Consider the following 22437-nt stretch of genomic DNA (forward strand, 5'->3'; position numbering starts at 1 on the left):
ACCACCGCACGCACCGGGGACGCGAATCTCCTGTCAAGTGCCCATGAAGAGATTCACAGCACTAGGAGACAGTCAATGTAGACAGCTGTGACACTCGGGGCCTTAGAGGCAGGTCAAAGATAACCATGGGCGGACCCAGGTTGACGACCCTGGTTGACCCCTCCCCTCCATCATCCTTTCCTTTACGAGGATGAAACAAGACGCCACAAGGTTTTGAATAGCCACCACAAGACTGTATAAGGCGATTAGCGAGAAAGCATCCAACGTTTACTTTATCTACGCACGAAGGTCGATTTCAACGACTATCGAGGACGGAGGGAAAATACACTTACCGAACCAACGGTTAATAACAACCACATTGTCAAGTGATAAGCCCAAGGCTGACCGGAACTAGCATGTACATACAGTAACGTTACATACACATGGCTGCAGCTGTATTCACCACTCACCCCTTGTCTTTAGCGTTCCCTGTCGTGCTACAAAAGGACGAACAGCACTTAGCAGCCAGTCTGCTCACTCCAAGTTTACCATCGTACCGGCATACGGCCAGCAGCCTGCGCGCTGTTTGGAAACACCGACAGCGCGCTGACTCACTCCCTGGCGTTTATCATAGCTAGAGCAAATATGTGAGAACTGGGCGGCACGGGCGCGCTACACGTGACGATCTCGTGCGCGCAATCTTCATATCAAGGTCCGATGCGTGCAGACGTGTCTCCTTTTCCAGGCTTCCAAGCCTCCCACTCACAGAGGCACATATGCATGAAACTCGGAATGAACTGGCATAAAGGTCAGAGGTCGGCAGGAAGGATGCCGATCAATACGCAATCAGTCCTTCTACTTGTAGCTGCTGCCCTCCTCAGATGCAGCCTGAGTGTCAGCCTTTTAGGTTTCGTCGGCTCCCCACGATCCGCTACCGGCCAGTAGAGGACGAAAGCTAAAAAGGCTCAGACACTCAGGCTACCTCAGATGCACTTCTCAGCTGAAGATGAGCGGTTGCTATAGTAACGTGATGCCCGAGATAAGTTGTCATGCAACAGCTGCGAACAGACAAAAGATGGCGGCAAATGTCCTGAAGCACTTGCAATGCGATCAGTACACTGAGAAACCATGGGAAGAAATAATAGAGGCCCCTTTCCCACTAGGATAAAACTGTCCGGATCGAGCCAAACTGATTCGGATCAAAGCCGGATCAAAGCCGGCTATTCGGCTCGATCCGGACAATTTCATCCTAGTAATAGGGAAGGGGGCCATAGTCCATAGTGTCCTTCATTGATAATGCAGATGTGGGATTATATCATTCATATATCATCGTCTAATTACAAAACATAAGCATATGTTTTGTAATTAGACGATGTTCACATCATCAATACCCAGCATGGAGCATGTACAACTTGACCTTTTTTAAACCCTCATATCACTGCGTCATGGTAAATTTGACGATAGTGTGTTTTGTGTACTGTAGATCAAACAAAACGTTATCGGGAGTTCTCCATTTACGTAATCTGTCACGTCCTAAGGACGCGTGGGTTTGTTTACATTCATTGGTTGACATTTGGTGTGACATTTGTTTTCTGAAATCAGTGCATGAGCGAGAGGCCGAATTTCACCGAGAGGGGTCACCTAATCTCCAAGCAGATGCTGAGAAGCCAACGTTACAGACACAAACCGCCTCGTAACAGAAAGAGACGGCTAGGAAAAAGGAAAACGCCACGATTTTGTCTCCCAACAGCTGTACCTGTATCTCTATAACCGCCCTTCGGCGTAACACACCAGCTTCGCAGTCACGCGGCGCGGCGGCAGCTAGCTATATTACACCGAACGACTAAGTGACCTAACCCTTGAACATCTAACTCTAAACATTGTTTAAAGCTATCTAGTGATAATGCCCCTACTGTACTTGGTGACAGCGAGTTCTACTCTGCAATAGTTCTAGGAAAGAATATTGAAAAGAAAGAATCTGCTTGAAGTTTAGAGCCTGGTCACGTCTGTACCGCCACGTAAATGTAATTACAATGTATGCAGCCCATAATGAAATGTATGATAACGCAATATAGTCTCCAAATAAGTATAAATACCCTCATCTAAAACTCAGTAGAAGACTTGAAATCAGGCTCTTGGGGACCATTTTACACACCCACTCCTAAACATTGAAACGACTTGAATGAAAAGTATTCGCTTCTTTGTCAGCTAAGCTGTTTTCTTCCATAGTGTGGAAACCTTCGAGCTTCGACTGATGATCATTCAAGTCCCGTCCTCCACCTTACTCAAAGGGAATACTGAGTTCCTCTGGAACAAAGAAGTACAGAGAGAAGTACAGACCCATCTATATTTTCGGCACAGTGAACAATGAGGGTGACTACATGGTAGCTGTTTGTTACACGACCCTTTAGGAATGGGAACAGAATAATAACATTTCAACAGATGCGTGTTAGCTACCCTTCATACACGCCATAAAGAACTGTAACCACTAGATGTAAGTAGATGCAAACGGTGAGAATACATCTTACCTACCGATACTTGGTTGGTGACATACGTTTGACAGTGCCTTGCATGAATAATAGTCGGGTTACCCAAACACACATAGAGCTACTATTAGATCTGACATAACTGATGTGCATACACTTTTGAAAGGGCACAGACACGATGTATTTTGTTGTCGAGTCTTTTTAAACTAAGTAGTTTCTTTTTGGTCTGGAAAGAATGAGTTATGCAAAAGGCGTGCTGCCGTGCTTAGAGCAAAGAAGTCTAGTTTACTCTAAAAGGTAAGCCAGTCCCTAAAAACGCCTGACATATACGACAATAACGTTTCTGTCCTGCAAATTCTATTTTCCTCGTGCAGAGATCGTCACAACATCTCGTTTGTGGATTGGCAGTTGGGATACTGAAGCAGAATACAAATTTCACTGCTACAGTCAAATGGCGACCTTGGAACGAACATTACCGTATTGCTCAATTAAGAAACCAGAATGATATTAACATTCCCAAGCATTATGATTACGGGGCTCATTATAACCTAATGCACATGAATAACCAAAAGGGCCGGGGACACGAAGCAATGTTAACTATTACGTTTTGCACAATATAGAACCCAGCTAGCCCTGGTGCTTATATATATAGAGAGGCAAATTAAATAATAATGAGAACTGAATAAGAACAAACTTCTTGGATAGGCAATTTTCAATAGACTAGTTACATTGTTTGTGTAGGGAAATGTCTTAATCTCACGATAGCAGACAGTCTAGAATGCAACGGGTATAGTAAGATTGATTAATAGTGTACACAGGTCAACGGCTACATCAGTACTACTATCGACTGAGAAATTTCTATCGATTTACCAAAACCAGGAGTAACGGAATAATCTATAGGTCTGTACAATTAGATGTCCGGTACAATCACAACCTTGTCTTGTCTTGACTTTGGCTAAAGTTTTGTTTCCCGTTGGACTATCGAAATTTTTCTTCACTTTATTTGCATCTCAATCAATAGTTCGTGGTTGTAAACCTGTTGATATTGAGATTACACGAGTGTCACTGACGAAAGGTAGTGGATGCTAGTTGAAACGTCTGGCCGTTTCCAAAATGATGTACAGTTGCTTTCAATGAGTAACTGTGAGTTATACATGAGAACGTACGTACGGACACCATTGACCACAATACTCCGTCAATTCACTAACCTCCTTCAGTGAGCAACAACAACGGTCCGGTATGCACTATGACATTTAATTTTGCTGTGCTCTCACACGGGCACATGCGACATTCCGTCCCCTATGACACATTTGGACCGAAGGAAAACATATTGTTTTTACTTCATTTCCTCTTCTCCAAACACTAACCTCTGACCTGGCCAATGACATGATTTGTTGACGTCTGTCACCATGGTGACTGGTGTTGGGTTACATAATGTTGCAAACTTCATAGTCAGCTGCTCTGCTCCTGTCACCATATACTAGTAGTACACGGTATGTGAATGTGTTTGAGTAAAAATTAACAAGGCAGACCATGTCCGAAGGTAAACATTATGCATTTGCTTTGCAAATGTTACTTCTCTAGTTCTCTTTTACAATTTATAAACAGGAATATCCTGCCAACCCTTCCCAGGACTCAGCAAGGCCCTGAAGGGATTAAGGATATATGTGCAAAGAAAAGCCTTTATACTCTGCACTATGTTAACGTTATACCTCTGGTGTGCCGCTGATAAAAATATTCATATCCTAGAGCAAGGCCTAGGGTACAACGACAGTGGGGCACAATGATTTGTAAAAAATAAAAGAGTGAATATCACCTTTCTTTATTATCCTTTCCTTTCCTAACGTTTATATGCATAGGGTCACGAGTAACTAAGTAACACATGCGCAAACTGCTGTAACTTAATCCCACAAATGGAAAATTAAGAAGAAGAAGAGAAGATGGTAGGAAATTAAGAAGAAGAAGATGAGAAGATGACAGTCAAATACAGTTTGTTTTTCGCTCACAGATAACTTCCCCAAGGCCGAAGTCACTGGGAGAGATGATGAGGGAATGACACAAGTCCATGCGAATGACGCACAATAATTACACGATTTCCTTCTCACGAGACTTAAACGTGAAGCGAATTGTCTGTAGCTGCCATTAATCTTATAGTCCGTAGGTTGCCAATTAACCACACTGTGACCTATACGTGACGAACTGTGCTTTCATGAATCTGTCATCTGTTGCCAAACCTGCCATGATCGCCAAGCCAACACAATCCTAGTCAGTCCCAGTCCTGCAGTCCAGCCCATATTCAACCGTCTAGCACGCAAGATTACGACTACATGTAGTATCCCCTTACCTTTTGAACACCGCCGTCAGTCCCTCTCATTCTCTAAATACGGCCTTGATCTTGTCAGAAAGATAGGCCTCCGTTTATCATGGCCTGGTTCGTCGCCGATGATTAGCCAATAGTGGTGCAGGCTGCTGAACTTATTTTTGGAGAATGTACATGACGCATTTGCCCCAAAAGGGTTGAATGAACGACACTAAAAGTAGATACATATGATCTTGCCGGCTTGCGTGACTATATTTCTGCCAAATATCGCCATGTCCAGAACATTGTATGATATCTCTTCCACAGTTCCAAAGCCTAACGTGACATCTAACCCACTGACTCCATCACTACGCTTTGACGAGCTCACTCGAACTAAACCGGCGAGGCCTGTGTCACTTGTACCCATATTAGCCTTGATGCCAGTCTTGTTAGCAGCTCCCAACTTCAACGCCAACCCTGCCTACTGTTGGCATCAGTTGACATCAGCGGGAGATACCAAAGCTGGCTAAGATCCAGGTTATACGGCCACGATCGGTGACTTCGCCTCTCAGGGTCAGCTCCGGTTACTAGAAAAGTGGGGCAAAGGTAAAAGAACGAGGAAATGTTTTAAAACGCTGGCAGCGATGTTGTGGAGGGATATCGTTAGCTATGCCGCTCTCGTCCCGTGTCGTGACGCACGCCTTGAGTTATCACACAAACTATCATAAATTTCAATGATTTGGAGCAAGTCACTGTTAAAACTCTCAATCGTAACTTTAATGCCTAGCCTCTGCCACCAGGCTTCAGAAGCGGCTGGACATAGTAGAAATCGTAACGTTACTCCTTTAATTTAGCGGATCAACTCCCCTGGCATGTTATCTGTCTATATGGCCAATTTCTACTCTTTCTAGCTACTTCTGAAGCCTTGTAGAGGCTATAAATCATCTCCAATGCTTTATAAATGAATGAAGACCTTTATTGTACGCAAATACCCATTGGGTTCAGTACAGGTCACAGGAAAGACGTCACAGTTTGCAATGAATATATACAATGTACTGTACAAGCTAGCACTAATTCTATGTACTATGGACATATAGTCTAATAATTACGATAATTTGGTTTCTTCTCGCTTCTTAGTAATGATGTAGATATAAGTACAGATGTGTTTTATAATCGAAGGTTTGTCTAAAACCATCAGAAATATGAACTTATCTGTTTTGCTAAATGTATGAAATGGGGAAACATACATTGCAATAGTTTATAAAGCTCTGCTCTCTCTCTTCGTTGTATAAACTACATTCTAATACAAAGTGTTCTTCATCCTCTATCCTATTTAGATTACAATGCTTACATATTCATCACCGGACACTGTTCAAGAGCGCCATCCTGCGGTGAACCGTGGGAAGTCAACTAGAGTCTTGCACAGCAAAAAGATTGTAATGACACCAGGATTCCACCCCCTGTCCTATAGGGTCAGTCCAGCCAGTGGGCAGCAGGCTCAATGGTGGATTACAACGCAAATGAAATGTGTCTCAAGTCACACATTTTTACCAGAGTCAAATTATGAAACACATTCTTCTTTCCTAAGTACTATGTTCTCCCTAGCAGAAAATTTGACCTTTTTGAGAAGAATTTGCCCAAAAGAAAAAGGCGGGCTCTACTGCGAAACTGAATTACGTGTACCTGCCCCTTCTTATTAAAATCTCCAAGCAAAATCTCTCCGGAGACCAATTGGGTAGTGTCTTGAATATCACCTTCCACATCTAACCCACTGCCCTGCAGCACTATGCTTTGACGAGCTCACTCACCAAGGTCGTTGCTCCTACTAAACCAGTGAGGCCTGTGTCACTTGTACCCATATTATTACTAGTCTAGATGCCAGTCTTGTTTATAATTGCAGGTCCCTGCCCTTTCCTAATCTCAAAAGCAGATCTCTCCGGGGACCAATTGCATAGTGCCTTGCCTTTTGGATACTATCTTGCAGGTTTGTCACGACTTGCCAGCGAAATAAAGATCTGCCTGAAGATTGATAACAGTTACAGCCCAAGCCTCCCCTCCGGCGTAATACCGGGGTCCGCGGGAATTCCCGAGGAGATTTCTTCGGGGACAAGACACGAAAGTTACTACACGAAAGTGACGTCGACATAGAGTAAGAAAAAGACAAGTTGTCTCCACATTAAAGTGCATTTTGCACTCTCTAGCGGACCAACTCCCTCGGCATGTTATCTCTCTATTTGGCCAATATCTATTCTTTCTAGCCGCCTCCCGAAGCCTGGTAGAGTCTAAAAGACATGGGCAATGTGGTGATAGCTGGTGGCCAGCCCGTAACCAGGGGACTGGATAACTGTAGTGTTTTGCCCCCGTCTGCTCGGAGAGCGTCCTCCTTCTTGAAAGTCGGCGGTGTGGAAGAAAATGAAGCATTCACCATGCGGGGTGAATGCCCTCCGTCTAAAAATAATCAAAGGCGTGTTGTTGTAGACGTCGACTCTATACGCCGGATGTATCCCCATACGTACAGCCACAACCCTATCAAACCACCTGACCAGTCACAAGTTACATTAAAACAGTTCTGTCAGATTTTACACACATATTAAATGTATTGCTCAACAGCCGCGCATTGTGCAATGTATATCAGTTAATCAACAATGCCGTACAAGACCCTCTCCAAAACAACTAATTGCAACCCCGCCCATTCTGGCATTTTTGGCATGTTTTTTTAGACCATTTTTCATTCATGACGCAAGATGACAACTCACTATGTAAACGTCACACCCTGCCCGACAGGTCACAAAACACAAACACAGTGGATCATCAACTATTCCCCGGGCTTAATGGAGACAAAACTCAGGTCGCTGACTATTCTTTGTGTGCCTTTTTCCTTTTGTGAGTGGGCCTAGACACGTCAAGAAGAAACGTGTGGTGTAGATGCCAGGGAACTCGCAGAGTGGTCAGACTGGTTCTTGTATACTGAGAAGTGCCCCTGGTGGTAAAGATGTCCCCTACAGCCGACTGAACTTCGGTGTACGTACCGCGATCGCTGAGTCGTCATGCGAACATGTACTCGTGCAAATCTTCTCAAATTCGAAATCGTCGTCTTCGCGCTTGGAATAGCCCATTTCGTGTTGGTGCGGCTGTTTCACCAGAGATCAGTGGAACGGGAGGAACGTGGCACGGAATGGCGACACTTGGAACCCAGAGGGTTAGTGGCACATAAATGTTACTTACAAATCTCCACAAGCACCACCGGCTAGAATATAGAAACTGTCTCCATTTTACCCATGACGAACCGCTTGGGGGTTATCACATACCAACGTTATAGGAGCATTTTGTTGTGTCTTATCTACTCTTCATTATAATTTGTTACATTTTAAGCGGTCGACACTAGTCCGACAGGCCCCTGGCTCACCTTGGCCAGGACAAAGACGTTTGGTCAGGTTAACCGTGGCAAAATTTCGATAACTAAGTTAAGGTGCAATTCAGCAGAGGGACCAAACAATGCACTAGTATCTGCCAAAGAAGATGTCAGTTCTTTCTGTGATATGGTGTAATACTGTCCCGGTGGGATAAGTGCTAGCAAGAAGGTCTAGATACTAGTAAAAGTCCTTTAATAGCCTCCTCGGTGTTAGTTATGCAGGCACGCAGTGGTCTGCACGCATTGCCCCGGGCGAGATTCCAATCATCATGATTATTGTTCGATTTAACCATGGAGGTAATTTAACTTGCTTGTCCGGTTATTGTTCCATTTTTACACGGGCTAGAGAGGGAGATTGAACAGTGTATACTCCTTATATAAACTGTGATATGTATAACTCCCTCCGTGGCAAAGCTCCCTCTTCATAGCCCGTGTTAAGTCACGCGTCGGTGCTCCCTCACAAAAAGAGTAACGCCGCCGCTGCACAAGTCAACTGTTGCCTTCAGGGCTACGATAAACGTCCTTCAATGGTGGGTCATCCGTACGATTTTGTGTTGGGACTTCTGCAAGCCACATTTGACAGAACAAACCGCCGACAAGGATCTAAGCACTCTCGGTAACAGTTGAATTCGGTTTACAACCGTACTATCCCCAAATGCATTCAGTTTGCAATCGCACATACGACGAGCACTCGACGAAATGTGACCAGGATGCCATTACATGATGTAGCACTAAAAACTTGTTCAACCTCATCTAAAGCTGCTGAATACCTTTATTGTGCATTCTGTATCAAGATTCGTGGTTATAAAAAGTGTTCCATTTGCCCTGCACAATTGGCGAACTTAAAGTAACACTCGCACGTTTTTTTGTCCAATTGCCAGGCCAGTCTTGTGCAATTGTAGCCAGGCAATTGGCGAGAGGCAAGAAAGGCAACTGGAAAACAACTCATGGATACAAACCGCAGCAGACACAGAACAGCTAACCACTACCCCTGAACCAAAGCCGAAAAAGGAACCGGGGTGGGAGAGATGGAAGGTGGGGATGTGGGAGGGGTTCGACTTCAAGAAAGTCCGGTTCATCAGGTGGGATATGTTGATAGATCATTTCTTGTGCTTATGTCTTGACTTAATTCGGGAGAGGTGGCATTACTTGTACCAATCTTAGACTGAAATACGCAATGAACGTCGTATTATGACAGCAGTGGTTTCTTGTCTAAAATGTTAATTGTGTAATATTCAAATCAATAGGATCAACATTCTCAAGCAAGTATATCTTAATCAGCATCAAATATTAATTCGGACTTTCACTCTATGTTGTTTTTTCTGGCATCCTTTGCTTGATCCTGTTTATTGATGCTACTACATGTTTTCATGTGAAAACAAATATGGAATAGACAGTACAATAACTGACAAATAGTTCTGGACTGGAGGCTCAACTTCTTTTGCTGCAAGAGGAAGATGGTGATGATGAGTGATGATGAGACAAAAAAGTAATTGGTGCGGTCGCCATTTGCATTCCTAAACTCTGTCATGTAAGCACGTTAAGATGTATCGCTTAAGTCGTTGACATGCACTGATCATTGATTTTTGCAGAGAATCCATCGTGAACAAGACGAACGTCAGCACCCACTGGTACTGCTCCAGAGACAACATGCCGCTACACTCCACCTTCCAGTTCTATGATGGGAAACAAGTTAGCCACAAAGTCATGGGCGGGACGCGCCAGTATTTACCGCCGGTAAGTACTGCAATGATTTGGTATGGTGCAGAGGGCAAGACTTCCGCCAGGCCTTCCTACAGAGGGTTAGAATGGTAGAATTCGGCAAAACATTGGGTTTGCAGCTGACTGGCCAGGGGAGTGGGTCCACCATGATACAGGGTTTCATTTCCGGGCAAATGAACTCTACGGTGGCTAAACTCCTATTGTCTTCATTACTAGGCGAAACCATAATACGATGAAGTGTTTATTCCTAAGATTTCTGTGTTGAGACGATTCATTTCAACCTTGAGACTTGAGTTTTAGGCTAGAATAAACAATAGATAAAGTACAGTGAGAGTAGCTAGCTTCCTGCTATGTGGTCAATAGTGTATTGAGGACAGCGTCTTTTTCTGGCGCCTTGAAACCACAAAATGTTTCTTTATGTCCAGGAAACCCGATTTCCCGACAAGCTGTTCCGGACCTGCAGCGTTGTCGGTAACGGAGGGATCCTCAGCGGCAGGGGCTGCGGCGGTCAGATCGACTCTGCTGAGCACGTGTTTAGGTGAGAACGTGCATCCTTCATCAGTAGCTTCGCCTCACTGTGTTTTCACACAAACATTGGTCAAAACGTTAGAATTAGTTACAAAAGTTAATTCATACGAATTGTAGCACAGGTAGGTGACCCAAGTTCGTTCCTAAGTTCCTAAGTATGCACCATCAGAAGAAAGAAAACAGACTAATATATGATACGAAAAGAGAAAGTTTGCTAACCAAATACACCCCGTCCTTTAGAATCAACCTACCTCCTGTGATTGGAGACTACCAGAAAGACGTCGGCAGGAAGGCAGGCTTCGTCACCATCAATCCCTCCCTTCTGACGGAACAGTAAGTGTGAGCGAAACTAGCCTGGATGCCAGACCCATAACACGATAGGCCCAGAGTTAGCCAGCGTGCCTGTGAATTAGGGCCTAATCGAGGGGGACTGTAATATCATTTCCTTGGGGGCATATTGGTCCTGGAGTCGAGGAACTGGCCTATGTACGAGCTAGACCCTGGAAACAGTCTGACATCCTGAAATAATATCAGTAGTGTGACAGGGCAGGGAAGGGGGTCCTATTTATTTTTCTGTAAAAAGAGAAGAATGAGTGAAAACTGCTTGAGTCTCATCTCAAGAAGTCTTGTTATTCGGCCTTTGGGGAACCACAGATCTGACGACAACCAGTTTTCTCCACCCATCTTAATTTTCTGTTCCTCTTAAAGTTTCACTTAGTGCCATGCCAGTCCCATCTTTTCCGTTACCTCCCTCTCTTCCTTTCTCCCTGTGCTGTTCCTTGCATGATGTGTCTAGCTACTCCTGACAATTCAGCTGTAGGATTTAGCAAATCAATAGGTAAGTGGAAACAGAGATTTGTACCGCAATGTTTAGAAAAGGATATTGCATTTAAACTGAACTTGGACAAAAACGCTGTCGACACGTAAAAACTGCCCTGACATTTTCATCCAACACCCACGTCCGATTTGTTAATGTTCTTCAGGTATGATTCGCTCAACTCAGACGTTGGCAGACAGAACTTCACTGCGATGCTCGACTCCTACCTCGGCCCGACCGACTTCTACACGCACCCGTTCTACAACATCAACAGCAGGCCGGTGGCCTACCGGGCCCTGCGCGTGGTCAGGAACCTGACGGACGACGGGAAGACCGTGCTCTGGTCACACCCCGACTTCCTCCGGGCGGCAAATACCTTCTGGAGAGAAACGGGGCGTGTCAAGGTCAAGAGAATCACGTCAGGTCAGTAGGTCAGGTGGACTAGTAGAACGAGACACTTACCATGTTGTGTCTATTATGATTGATTAAAGCTTATGTCAAATGATGAACACAGCCTTCCAGTTAGGAGAATGTTATCGACCATGCCGATAGCCAATGTAAACCGGTCTGTTACTCAATGGATCACCTTTACTTTCATCAAAAGCCAACTTTCAAATGCTCATTATTACACACCTATATCTTTCTGAAACCAAGCGATTTAATAAATGATTTATAGTTTGTATATATCTTGTGTATATGGAACACGTACAGTCTGTATCAGTAAACTGTGACATGCAAACGGTCTATCACATAAAGTACTTGTCGCTACACGAACTAACATTTGAATTTAGTTATCTATCTATCTATCTAGTTAGCTATTTATCTATTTCTGTTTTCTTCAGTCAGGGAAGACCTGCTCAGGGCACTGCTTTACAATGGCACCCTGAGCATCCACCAATGGTACATAATCACGATGCAAATGAGAGGGAATAAATACAATCAAACAAAATACAATCAATTTCTAACACGTTTATAATTTACCTTTGCCACATTTTCAAGGCCTGTTGGTGGTGACCATCGCCTTGTCCATGTGCGAGGAAACGCACCTGTACGGCTTCTGGCCCTTCGACCAGGACCTGGACGGCAACCCGCTCAACTACCACTACTACGACCGCGCGGTCACGCTGGGCAAGCGCGTCGTCTCGCAGAAGAACCAGTGGAGGGTGGTGGAGAAGAACAGGTAGTCACTTCTTTCTGCACTGCCCTAATTACACATAACAGCGAGATACCCTTTTCGGCAATTAAAAAAAATGATAGGTTGATAATCTTTCAGATGATATTCTAGTACACTAAGTCTTACTTTCAAGAGGTTCTAATTTTCTTTCAACAACTTTCAAATATTGCTATATATACAAACATTTTTGTGAGATTCCAATCGGTTTTTATAATATCTTGGCACGTCATTTCTGTCAGTCTTTGTATATCTTTCACTTGTTCATCGATTAATTGTTGTATTTGATTTTTTATAGGTTACCGTAATTCGTGCTTTGCTTGTCCTATGTATTATGTTGATGGCGACATGAATATAAGTGTTTTGTGAATATATGTTTCAATAAAAAAAGGTACCACAAGATGAAGACGGAGCACGACAGACTGGCCAGGCTGCACGAGATGGGCGTGGTGCGCATGCACGTGGGGACGTGTGACGTCACGGGACTGAAGGCCGAACGAAATGTGATGATGCAAAAGGACGTCAGAACACAGACTGAGAGAAGACAAACGTGAGACAGCACGACGTCAGAACACAGACTGAGGGAAGACAAACGTGAGACAGCACGACGTCAGAACACAGACTGAGAGAAGACAAACGTGAGACAGCACGACGTCAGAACACAGAGCGAGAGAAGACAGTGATCTCCGGGAGCCTCCTTGGCATACTTGTGGAGTGGCGGCGTTAATATTTTTTCCGGGGAGCGAAGCGAGTTTTGCCGGGCGGGAGTTTTGCTACCGATTTGTAACGGCAATCCCCATTTTTCGGTGCCGGGTTGCCGTTACAAATCGGATGGCACCCAGTGTAAACTCCTCGCGTCGCTCCCCGAAAAAATTAACGCCGCCGCCGCACAAGTTTGTGAAGGAGGCCAGATCTCCGGGTGCTAGGAAAGAAAATAATTCCATATCAGGGTTTCAGGATCGTGTGTCCTGTTTTGTTTTCAGGTATAAAGAACCATATATGCACACATCCTGTCGAGTACAATGTACAATATATTTATATATTTCAGAATTCACTATTGCAAAAGTCCATGGTAAAATTATAAAATGTATTGTCGATTAATTTCTTTTATTATAAATTACTATTACAAAAGTTCAAGGTACAATTGTGCAATGTACAATTGATTCAATCTTTGTCTGTTTTGTTTTTCGTAATAAACAAGCAGGCACATCCTCCAGTCATTGACTCGTGAACTAGTTAACAACATACGAACGCTTAAAGTTTTCAAACGTCTATCAAAGCCGACCACAGCAACTGACCTTAGCTATGGTGTTACCAATACTCCCGAGTGGCTCTATCCTAAGTCCAATCCAAAGACACGCGGTTCAACGACTTTGTAACCTGTTCTTTTAAATTGAAAAATAAAATATTGTCTATTACTTTGGGACTCATTTGTGTCTTATCCTTTGAACATTCTTATTGACAATAATAACAATTATTTGGTTTGAATTGAATCCATTGGGTTACCTGAGTGAAGGACTGTCGTTATCATTTGTATTCAAACACATGCCCAGGTTCAACAGCGCAGTTGAGATTTAAAAAGAAATTTCCTCCTTTTTTCTGAAGTTAAAAGAATTAATACCTGGCGGTAGCATGCCGCTTTTGACCCGATTGTAGCAAGCTATGCACATTCAGCACTACATTTCTATGATTTTCGTTTGGACAGAAAATAGATGACATGTATCGGAAGACCCACGAGCTCCATTCTGGTTATAAACGTTGAACAACATATCATCTGTCCAGCATTTGTTGATGACAACTGCAACTGTAGCGCACCTCAGTCTGGAGAGGCGTGTGAATTTTGCTGATTCCTCTCTCTGTATCTCTCTTAATTACTTTCGGCTCAATACAAAAGACTCGCTCCGATGATGTTGGGAAAAACAACTCCTGTCGACCAGAAATAGTCTCGGAGCGCGACGGCAAAGTCAAAAGCGCCGATCGAGGCCGCCTCTTCAGCGTGAGGACGCGAGGCGCGGGGGACAATGGCGGACAGATGGTGCTGGCAGAAGCAGCGCCTTGAAAGAAGCTCTCCCGAGCAGCTCTTCTGTTCCGCACTACCATAAAAGTCAGGTACGATCCTGGTTTTTTTCTCATACTGCCTCGGAGCCGCCCAGTCAGACCTAGTAACAGTACGCTACCGATTCACCGGTTTGCGGGGAAAAACAACCGTTCAGACAACTCGCATTCTTGACTCTCCTCGAGAGAAATTTTTCGACCAGCATCGGACGGGACCAGTAAAATGATGGAAGAGAGAGGCGACCAGTTCTTCGCGGACCTGCAGACGCTGGACCTGACCGTCGACTTGCAGCAGGAAGCGATCGGCGCGGCGGCGGCTCCCGGCGGCATGTTTCTGAACGCCGACCACGATCATCATCACCACGAGTATGCCGACGGGTTCCCGCCATTTTCCTACTCCATGGAGAACGTTAACGTTGCGTCAAACAACCACGCAGTCGACTTTGGCGGTGATGACCAGTTCAACAACTCCATGGCGGGCTCAGCGCAGTTCAGCATCTACCGACACTGTGAGCTGGAGACCGTCATCCCATCGCTGGGGGACAGGCTGGCTGCGCTAGATGAGAGGGTTGTCCAGGGTGCGGACTGGACGCCCGTGCGGCCCATCATGAGACGCTCTGGCGCACTGGAAAGGTAAGGCGTAAAGCCTCTAATCTCTACTAGGCTTCAGAAGCGCCTGCAACGAGCAGAAATTGGCCAAATAGACAGATAACATATATCCCAGGGGAGTTGGTACGTTGAAGGAGTACGGAGCGGCAAACGGGTCTGCTCCCCTGGCATGTTATCTGTCTATTTGATCTACTCTTTCCAACCGCTTCTGAAGCCTGGTAGAATATATAAAACCTCAGCCTCACAATGCATGTCTCTGGACCTCTGGCCTAGCTATTTCTTATTTTACGGTACATCAATTTCTTATTTGTTTTCCTCTTGTTTCTAGTAGTCCACTGCACTGCACTTTAACGTTACCGTCGTAATGCTAGAACCGGGAAACGCTTTGCCTGTCTTCGGGTCATAGTAAACTGTCATACTGTTGCCATACTGGCCTAACGAGAAAAACGCAAATAAGTTACTTCTTTTGTATCGTAGGTTGGTTCTAGCTATTTATGGGCGGTATCCACAAATAAAGAGACGCCTCACGTAGCTTGTTCGGGGGCTATTTCAAATGTTTAAATATGACCTATCAGACAGATGTCCTCATCCAGAGTATTTTGTTTTGAATTACATTGGATCGGATTGGATTGGATTGGGTGCCTTTAACCGTTACACGTTTAATTCCTGTCCCACAGTCCTCCGGAGGACGCAGACACAGGTTCACCCAAGCAGCAGCGCATGGCAGCCAACATCCGGGAGCGACGGCGCATGCTCAACATCAACTCTGCTTTCGAAGAGTTACGTCATCACGTCCCGACGTTTCCTTACGAGAAGAGACTATCCAAGGTAGGGACGGAATCACGTCTTAAACTCTTAAAGGAATCCAGTGCGCCTTGGCTCTAGATCTATCTATGTCAACCTTCAAAAAAGTCATCCAGTGCAATTTCAGGGCGACAAAACAGAAAATATTTCGGATGAGAAAATCAGTCTCTGATATTGATTTTTTTTTTAATATCTTTATTCAGAAAATCACATAAACAATACATTTTACCACTACAAATTTAAAACGCGAATTTATACCTGGTTATATACAACGACTATACAGCAATAGGTGGTCATAAGACATACAGGAGATATTACATAACTTAAACTACATAATTACAGAACAGATGTGGGCGAGTCAAAAGGAAATATCGATAGTCTGTGTTTTACGGCATGGAACGTGGGGTTGACATTGTTGATGGCGGTGCAGAAAAGGTACTATTTTGCTTGTAAGATACAATTGTTCAATGTTGTATTGTTTTGGAGGGGGGAGAAGTGACCATAAATAATTTCATTGTCGGAGAGAGCCGCGGGAAGCGTCTGATATTGATATTTACTACTATTTCTTATCACATTTTCGTGGTAATTTTCTACTTGAAATGCTTAAAATATCCCATAAACAAGCTAGGTGAGGAGTCCCTTTATTTTTGGTACCAGCAATAAATAGCTAGAATCATGAACAATAAAAAAAACTACTACTAAATTCAACAAAATTCAGACTGATTATGATACGATATGTTAGTCTGTTGGTATTCATTCATTCATTTATCAGCCTATGATACGAAACAAGCAACCGTGTTCCGCTCCGTTTTACATATCCTCACATATACCACTTTCACGATTTATACGAATACGTACCACATCCTCTCTGCATATACTTATGTATAACACTACTTCCACTCTAGATCGACACATTACGACTGGCCATCGCGTACATCGCGCTGTTGTCCGGGATAGTCCAGTCAGGCCTGGAGCCGTGCTGCTACATACAGCAGTGTCTAAAGCACGGGCACACAGACTCGTACACAGACGTCTGGATGACCAGTGGTGAGTGGACAATTCTCATTTCTTGTCATTAATGCTTTTCTTTTAGTCGTGGGGTCGTGGCGAAATACCAGACTGTTCGACTCGGAACCAAGAGGTCCCGGGTTCGAGTCCTGATATGCCACCGATCTTGCACCATGGGAAAGGCATTTAACACGACTTTCCTCACTATTCTCAGGTGAAAATGAGTATGTCCCCTTTATTGGTGGCGGCATTATTATAAGTTGAAAACCACGCCTTATGATTACATGTTAGAGTATAATGTTACATGTAGACCTGTTTTGATGTGATGGCTATTCAGCACCAAGGTCAGAAATCATAGTTGTATTAGTTGGAATGTACCCGCCACTAGTTATTACTAGCTTTCGACAGGTTTTCCTACTGGAGTTAGGATACTAGAATTCGGCAAACATATAGAGTCCGACTGGTCAGGGGTTTCATTTCTCACTCGGGGGCAAATTAACTCTACGGTGGCCAAACTCCCCTGGCCAATTATTCCTCTATTTGGCTAGATTTTACTGTTGGTGAACCTTCAGTGCTATTCTGGTGGAGACTACTTTTCTTACGACCCAGCAAAAACGTTAACGGGACTTCTTCGTAGACGTAGACCTATGTGATGGCTATTCAGCACCAAGGACGTGTAGGCCAGACTCAGTTGGTATGTCACCGCCGTTCTGAGTAGACAGATTAGACAATGTAGTAGCTAGATGTGGGATTTCGTGCGTCGTTTCGTCCACTAGACCTTCTTACCAGGTAGACTTCACCCTTTCCTGGGGTCGAACTGGCCAGGGGATTGGGTCCACCGTTAGGATTTCATTTCCCCGCCATTGATGCCATTTTGCTTTTTGTTTCTTCCGATTTCAGATCTAACGGCGCGATTGTCTTGGATCACGTGGGAATGATAGGGCGGACTGTGACCGAGGGAAAACACTCCTCCAACTTGAATGTTCGTTCAAATATAATTATCAAAAGTGAGAAAATCGTCATATGGAATTATGAAATATTAGATGCACGAAATACTGCTTACTAACGTATCTGTCATATGTAGGCACCCGGTGGTCTTAGTTCGTGATTTCTGTGCTTCTTGTGAGAACAGTTCTCGTCCCAACAGATGCCCAGGAAAACATCAAGGTGGGAATAATAGACCAAAGGTCCTACCGCATTTAATCCGACTGATCTTCAGTAAGGCACTTGATGAAGGGGATTTTCGCTTTAAATACAATGGCGTCCACACATTACACTACCATTGCGTCTTTGTTTGTGAAGTGGTATTTTTGTATCCAATCAGAACAACAACAACATGCACAGCTGACTGTCGTCCATAACTGTTCATTAAACCGAAGGGTGGAATAATTAATTGCTGTTGTGTGGTCCTTTTATCTAATATCTAATCCCATCAACTCCCGCAATGCTTTACATTCAAGGGATGGTCTCATAAGTTGATGAAACGAGTATCTTTGGGGTATGGGGTATGGAATACAAATATAAGTGTAGATTTTTGGAAGGTACAAAAAATCAAACCAAATCAATATTTAGTCCATGTAGGTGGCCAAGCTTCCGGGTTTTACTAATTCTCTTATGTTAAATCTACAGAAGAATCTAAATATGATGATTCAAGGCCAGACATCAAAAATGAATTTGTTGCCTAATACCTAGGCTGTATTGAAACAAATACTCATCTGGTAGACCTCTTTACCTTTATTCTTGCTTTATGTCATTTCTATTTATCTATTTCACCAGAAGATCACACAGCAGATCTCTGACCTGTTTTTCAGGTGTCCCTGGATACATAAAAGATCATTGCAGAACAAAACACTGTAATCCTAATGTAGACAGAATTACATGTTAAAAATACTACTAGTGAGGGCAGAGCTTCATTGTGTAGACATTTCAATTTCACATTTCTCCCCAGTGACAACTGAACACAGGCAAAAGAAGCTTGTCCTTACAATTCAATTCATATGCTCTATACAGTTCCTAGCTACTATATATGGCACAATCTTCTGGAATGGTAAGACAGATACTTATGTAATATGTATTGCCTCCAGCCTAATGCTTTAGTACAATGAAGTTTACACATTATCCAAGGCCTGTACATGCACATGGATGCATCATATATTGAAATATCCCCTTTCTATTGTGAACATGCACAACAGGATGATGAAGGAATGTCTCCAGCTAATATACGTTATTGCTGACTATATCTAACTCCCCTCCCACCAAATAACAAACATATCGATACATATGAAACTTCATAAGTAAAGTATCTATCTTAGAAAGTACCATAATGCTTTTTTTTTAGAAATTATATACAGTTTGTATTGCACTTTTTTTTAAATGTAACTTTATGGAATGATCTGTGCAAAACAAAGTTCCTTAGCCTAGTGCCATGTGTCTCCCATTTGTTTCAAATTTCTACTGAAGACTGACTACATGTGTCTTCCTTTTCATCACTTATGATAATATGCTAACCACTATGTTATTTCTGATGCTATAGCATTAGATAGTTTAGGAATGTGCACTCTTCAGGACACAAAGACTTGCTATGACTTACGTATCACATACAGACAACAACATTTGTATCTTTTGATACATTTTTACCGCCTACGTATAGACACTGGCGCTTACTACTGAAAAGTCTGCATTTATTGAATTCATGAATCCTTCATGCGAAAAATTCTGTCTCGGGTGTCTCTCCTTAAAACTTTACCATGATCTGGTGCCCTGGTGTACTCTCAAGTGAGCATGTCTCCGCCCCCCCACCCCACACACACAGCAGTTCTCGTCTTAAATGATTTGTTGCCTGGTGACCACAGACCTAGTCTCTGGTGATCTGTTGCTTGGTGAGCTCTAGTCTTTGATGATCTGTTGCCAGGTAACTACAGCTCTAGTCTCTGATGATCTGTTTCCTGGTGACCACAGTTCTATTCTTTGATGATCTGTTGCCTAGTACTGTTGCCTAGTGACCATACTGTTGCCTAGTGACCACAGTTCTATTTTTTGATGATCTGTTGACCACAGTGCCAGTCTTTGATGATCTGTTGCCTGGTGTACTTCCAGATAAGCATATCTGCCGCCCCCCCCCACCACCAAAGTTCTATTCTTTAATGATCTGTTGCCTGGTGAACCCCCTCCCTACCACAGCTCTAGTCTTGAATGATCTGTTGCCTGGTGTACCCCCACTCTACAGTTCTAGTCTTTGATAATCTGTTGCCAGGTGTACTCAGCTCTATTCTTTGATGATCTGTTGCCTGGTGTACTCCCAGATGAGCAGTGCGCCGCTGACGTGCACGTTGAGGGACCTGACGATACCCTGCTGGGGGATCTCCACACACACGTCCAGCTGGTGGATCAGCTCCACTGGGATGCCCTCCTTCTCATTCCTGTAGTACAACACAAAGACATTTTCACACATTGCCATTTCAACCTGCCTTTCTCCTGCAAGCATCTAGTGCCACTGAAGAAAGGTAGTGGATGCTACCTGAAACATCTGACCACTTCAAAAAATCATGTCCAGTTGCTTGAGTAACTGTTTTTTGGCATATCTTATTACCACATTGTCTAACCTTCACCGACATACAATGTTGCTAGGTTGTCATTTCTACGTCAATCAGAGGATATAACTAGGGCAAACAGACATGAGAAGAAATAGCAATGACATCATGATACAAATTAGTAAAACAACTGACACATTCCAAAATTCTATATGGAAATACGCATACAGTCAAACCTGCCCAATAAGTGGTCGTCTTGGACAGGTTGCCTTCTTGGATGTACTTCTTTACTGTACACATAAATGTTAGCCCAGAGCCAATACACTTCTTTACTGTACACATAGAAGTTGGCCTAGAGTCTACATGTACACGTATGCACTAAGGAAACATTCCACAACCTACCCAGGTTTGTACTTCTTTACTGTATACATAGAAGTTGGTCAAGAGCCTACATGTACTACGGACTACTACTGTCTGTCAGTCACAAAAGACTATGACTTTACTGCGCCTACATGTATGCACTAAGGAAACCACAGACTACCCACCCCAGCAGGAGTAGAGACTTGTCGGGAAATGTGAACTCCGTCAGGTTCCTGCTGTCTGCAGTCTGCTCCACCCCGATCAGGAAGTACCCCTGCCTCCTCATCTCCTCCACATACTCAGCCAGCTCACTTGGTCTCACCTGGGCAACAGGTGTGGAGTTCACGTCATGCATCTTTAAAACATGTGGAATTACTAATCTGGAAGCAGATCTTTTGTGGCTGCAAGTATCAAATTGGCCAAGCAGCTCACCTGGTCTGACCTGGGGAACAGGTGCGCAGTTCATGTTCATGAGATGCATTTTTAAAATGTTCTGTCAGCTGAACAGAATGCAACTTAAAGTGTACTGTGTAAGGCAGGTTGGGGAAAGAAAACAAATATGTACAGGTTACATGCAGGCAGACATTGGAAACACCTGCACGACTTCCATGTTGACTGCACCAATGCTATAAGCTAGGAAGTGGATACATTCCTCAAACTAAATTATATCTTTCACACTATAGTTGTCCCTCAGTAAGACATCTGGAGCCGCACAGCTATCACTTAGGAAGTATGAACAAAAGTTCTAAATGGGAACTATGCGTCTTACTGATCATGAGGGACAGCTGCGGTGTGAAAGATGTCAGCTTGTGGAATGACTCCACTCTACTTTATATTACCTGCACCAGTGCTGCACAGTCAGTTATCCTTTTAAAACCCACCTCCTGTATGTTGACCCAGCCCTGTGAAGACACGCTCAGCTGTTGAAATGTTTTGTCCTCCACGTACTTCATGCTGCCCAGTACCAGGGTGGACACTCCGAAGATCTCACAGGTTCGACACAGACCTAAAACATAGGTTGCAACCTTAACAACATACCCTCACTGTGTCCCAATGGAGGAAAGATACAAAATTTAATAATAAGAACCATTACTCCACAAATGCCACAGTCTCATTTCTTTTTCAATTCCATAATACAAGTGTACATGTAGTACACTGGCTTCAAGAGACTGCTCCAAGTTGATTTTCCAAGGCCTTCTGAGAGAGAAAGCCTGCACGCGCACACACACACACAGCCCAAGCCTCCATCCCCAATAACACACCCACAGCCATGACAGTTTACCTCCCAGGTTTGTAGGCTTGTCGATGAGCGAGGCGACCACCACCAGGTGACCTTTGCGTACGACCTTGATGTGCATGTCGGCCATGTTGAGGTGTGGTTCCTCCAGGGTGTGCCTCCAGGTGATGATCTTCTTCTGCACGTTACCCTCCGCAGGGGGCTCCGACGGGCTCTCCTCAGGCTTCTTCTCATCTGATCAAGTTATTTATGAAACATGATGAGCCATGCGTTGATGAAGGTTAGACATCCAGGTAAAAGATACTCGTAAGAAAATTCAAACTCTACTACTGGATCAGTTACGGATTTTTTTTATTTCCGGACGTTTCGAGTGACATCCATCACTCTTCTTCAGCGTCACAAATGAACAGAGAACCGATT

The 22437-nt window shown here is 43.9% G+C and overlaps 4 protein-coding genes across 4 annotated transcripts in view; 2 read left to right on the forward strand and 2 right to left on the reverse strand.

The window, feature by feature from the left end:
- LOC109472333 (organic solute transporter subunit alpha-like) overlaps positions 1–911 on the reverse strand; it is a 9559-nt gene extending 8648 nt beyond the window's left edge. The window contains exon 1 of the mRNA XM_019772034.1: positions 450–911. The gene's annotated coding sequence lies outside the window, so the exon portion shown is untranslated. The remainder of the gene's footprint in view (positions 1–449) is intronic.
- A 6658-nt stretch (positions 912–7569) lies between these two features.
- On the forward strand, positions 7570–13251 carry LOC109472153 (alpha-N-acetylneuraminide alpha-2,8-sialyltransferase-like). The gene is made up of 7 exons (XM_019771727.1): positions 7570–7963; positions 9058–9258; positions 9769–9880; positions 10324–10436; positions 11410–11666; positions 12243–12423; positions 12806–13251. The coding sequence occupies exons 1-7, from the start codon at positions 7812–7814 to the stop codon at positions 12966–12968; spliced, it is 1179 nt and encodes a 392-aa protein (XP_019627286.1). The 5' UTR covers positions 7570–7811; the 3' UTR covers positions 12969–13251.
- Positions 13252–14588: 1337 nt separating this feature from the next.
- Positions 14589–17965, forward strand: LOC109472196 (heart- and neural crest derivatives-expressed protein 2-like). Its single transcript, XM_019771794.1, has 4 exons — positions 14589–15102; positions 15756–15906; positions 16788–16929; positions 17791–17965. Exons 1-4 carry the CDS (start codon positions 14693–14695, stop codon positions 17826–17828), a joined length of 741 nt encoding a protein of 246 aa, XP_019627353.1. The 5' UTR covers positions 14589–14692; the 3' UTR covers positions 17829–17965.
- A 2043-nt stretch (positions 17966–20008) lies between these two features.
- Positions 20009–22437, reverse strand: part of LOC109472160 (probable methyltransferase TARBP1) — a 17613-nt gene continuing 15184 nt past the window's right edge. Inside the window, exons 26-29 of the mRNA XM_019771734.1 lie at positions 22063–22251; positions 21662–21786; positions 20966–21102; positions 20009–20309 (exon numbers count right to left, since the gene is read on the reverse strand). Coding sequence (XP_019627293.1) covers positions 20156–20309; positions 20966–21102; positions 21662–21786; positions 22063–22251 — 605 coding nt within the window. The 3' untranslated portion in view covers positions 20009–20155. The remainder of the gene's footprint in view (positions 20310–20965; positions 21103–21661; positions 21787–22062; positions 22252–22437) is intronic.

Source organism: Branchiostoma belcheri, unplaced genomic scaffold (genome assembly GCF_001625305.1).
Source record: "Branchiostoma belcheri isolate BF01 breed outbred unplaced genomic scaffold, Haploidv18h27 scaffold27, whole genome shotgun sequence".
Classification (NCBI taxonomy): Eukaryota; Metazoa; Chordata; class Leptocardii; order Amphioxiformes; family Branchiostomatidae; genus Branchiostoma; species Branchiostoma belcheri.

What these genes read in the sequence shown, in the direction of transcription:
- LOC109472153 (XM_019771727.1), top strand. Translation starts at nt 7,812, where the DNA reads ATGCGAACATGTACTCGTGCAAATCTTCTCAAATTCGAAATCGTCGTC. An exon ending in GGTCAAGAGAATCACGTCAG is followed by an intron (nt 11,667 to 12,242) that starts GTCAGTAGGTCA and finishes CACATTTTCAAG; the next exon opens with GCCTGTTGGTGGTGACCATC. An exon ending in AGGGTGGTGGAGAAGAACAG is followed by an intron (nt 12,424 to 12,805) that starts GTAGTCACTTCT and finishes CAATAAAAAAAG; the next exon opens with GTACCACAAGATGAAGACGG.
- LOC109472196 (XM_019771794.1), top strand. Translation starts at nt 14,693, where the DNA reads ATGATGGAAGAGAGAGGCGACCAGTTCTTCGCGGACCTGCAGACGCTG. An exon ending in ACGAGAAGAGACTATCCAAG is followed by an intron (nt 15,907 to 16,787) that starts GTAGGGACGGAA and finishes CTTCCACTCTAG; the next exon opens with ATCGACACATTACGACTGGC. An exon ending in AGACGTCTGGATGACCAGTG is followed by an intron (nt 16,930 to 17,790) that starts GTGAGTGGACAA and finishes TTCCGATTTCAG; the next exon opens with ATCTAACGGCGCGATTGTCT.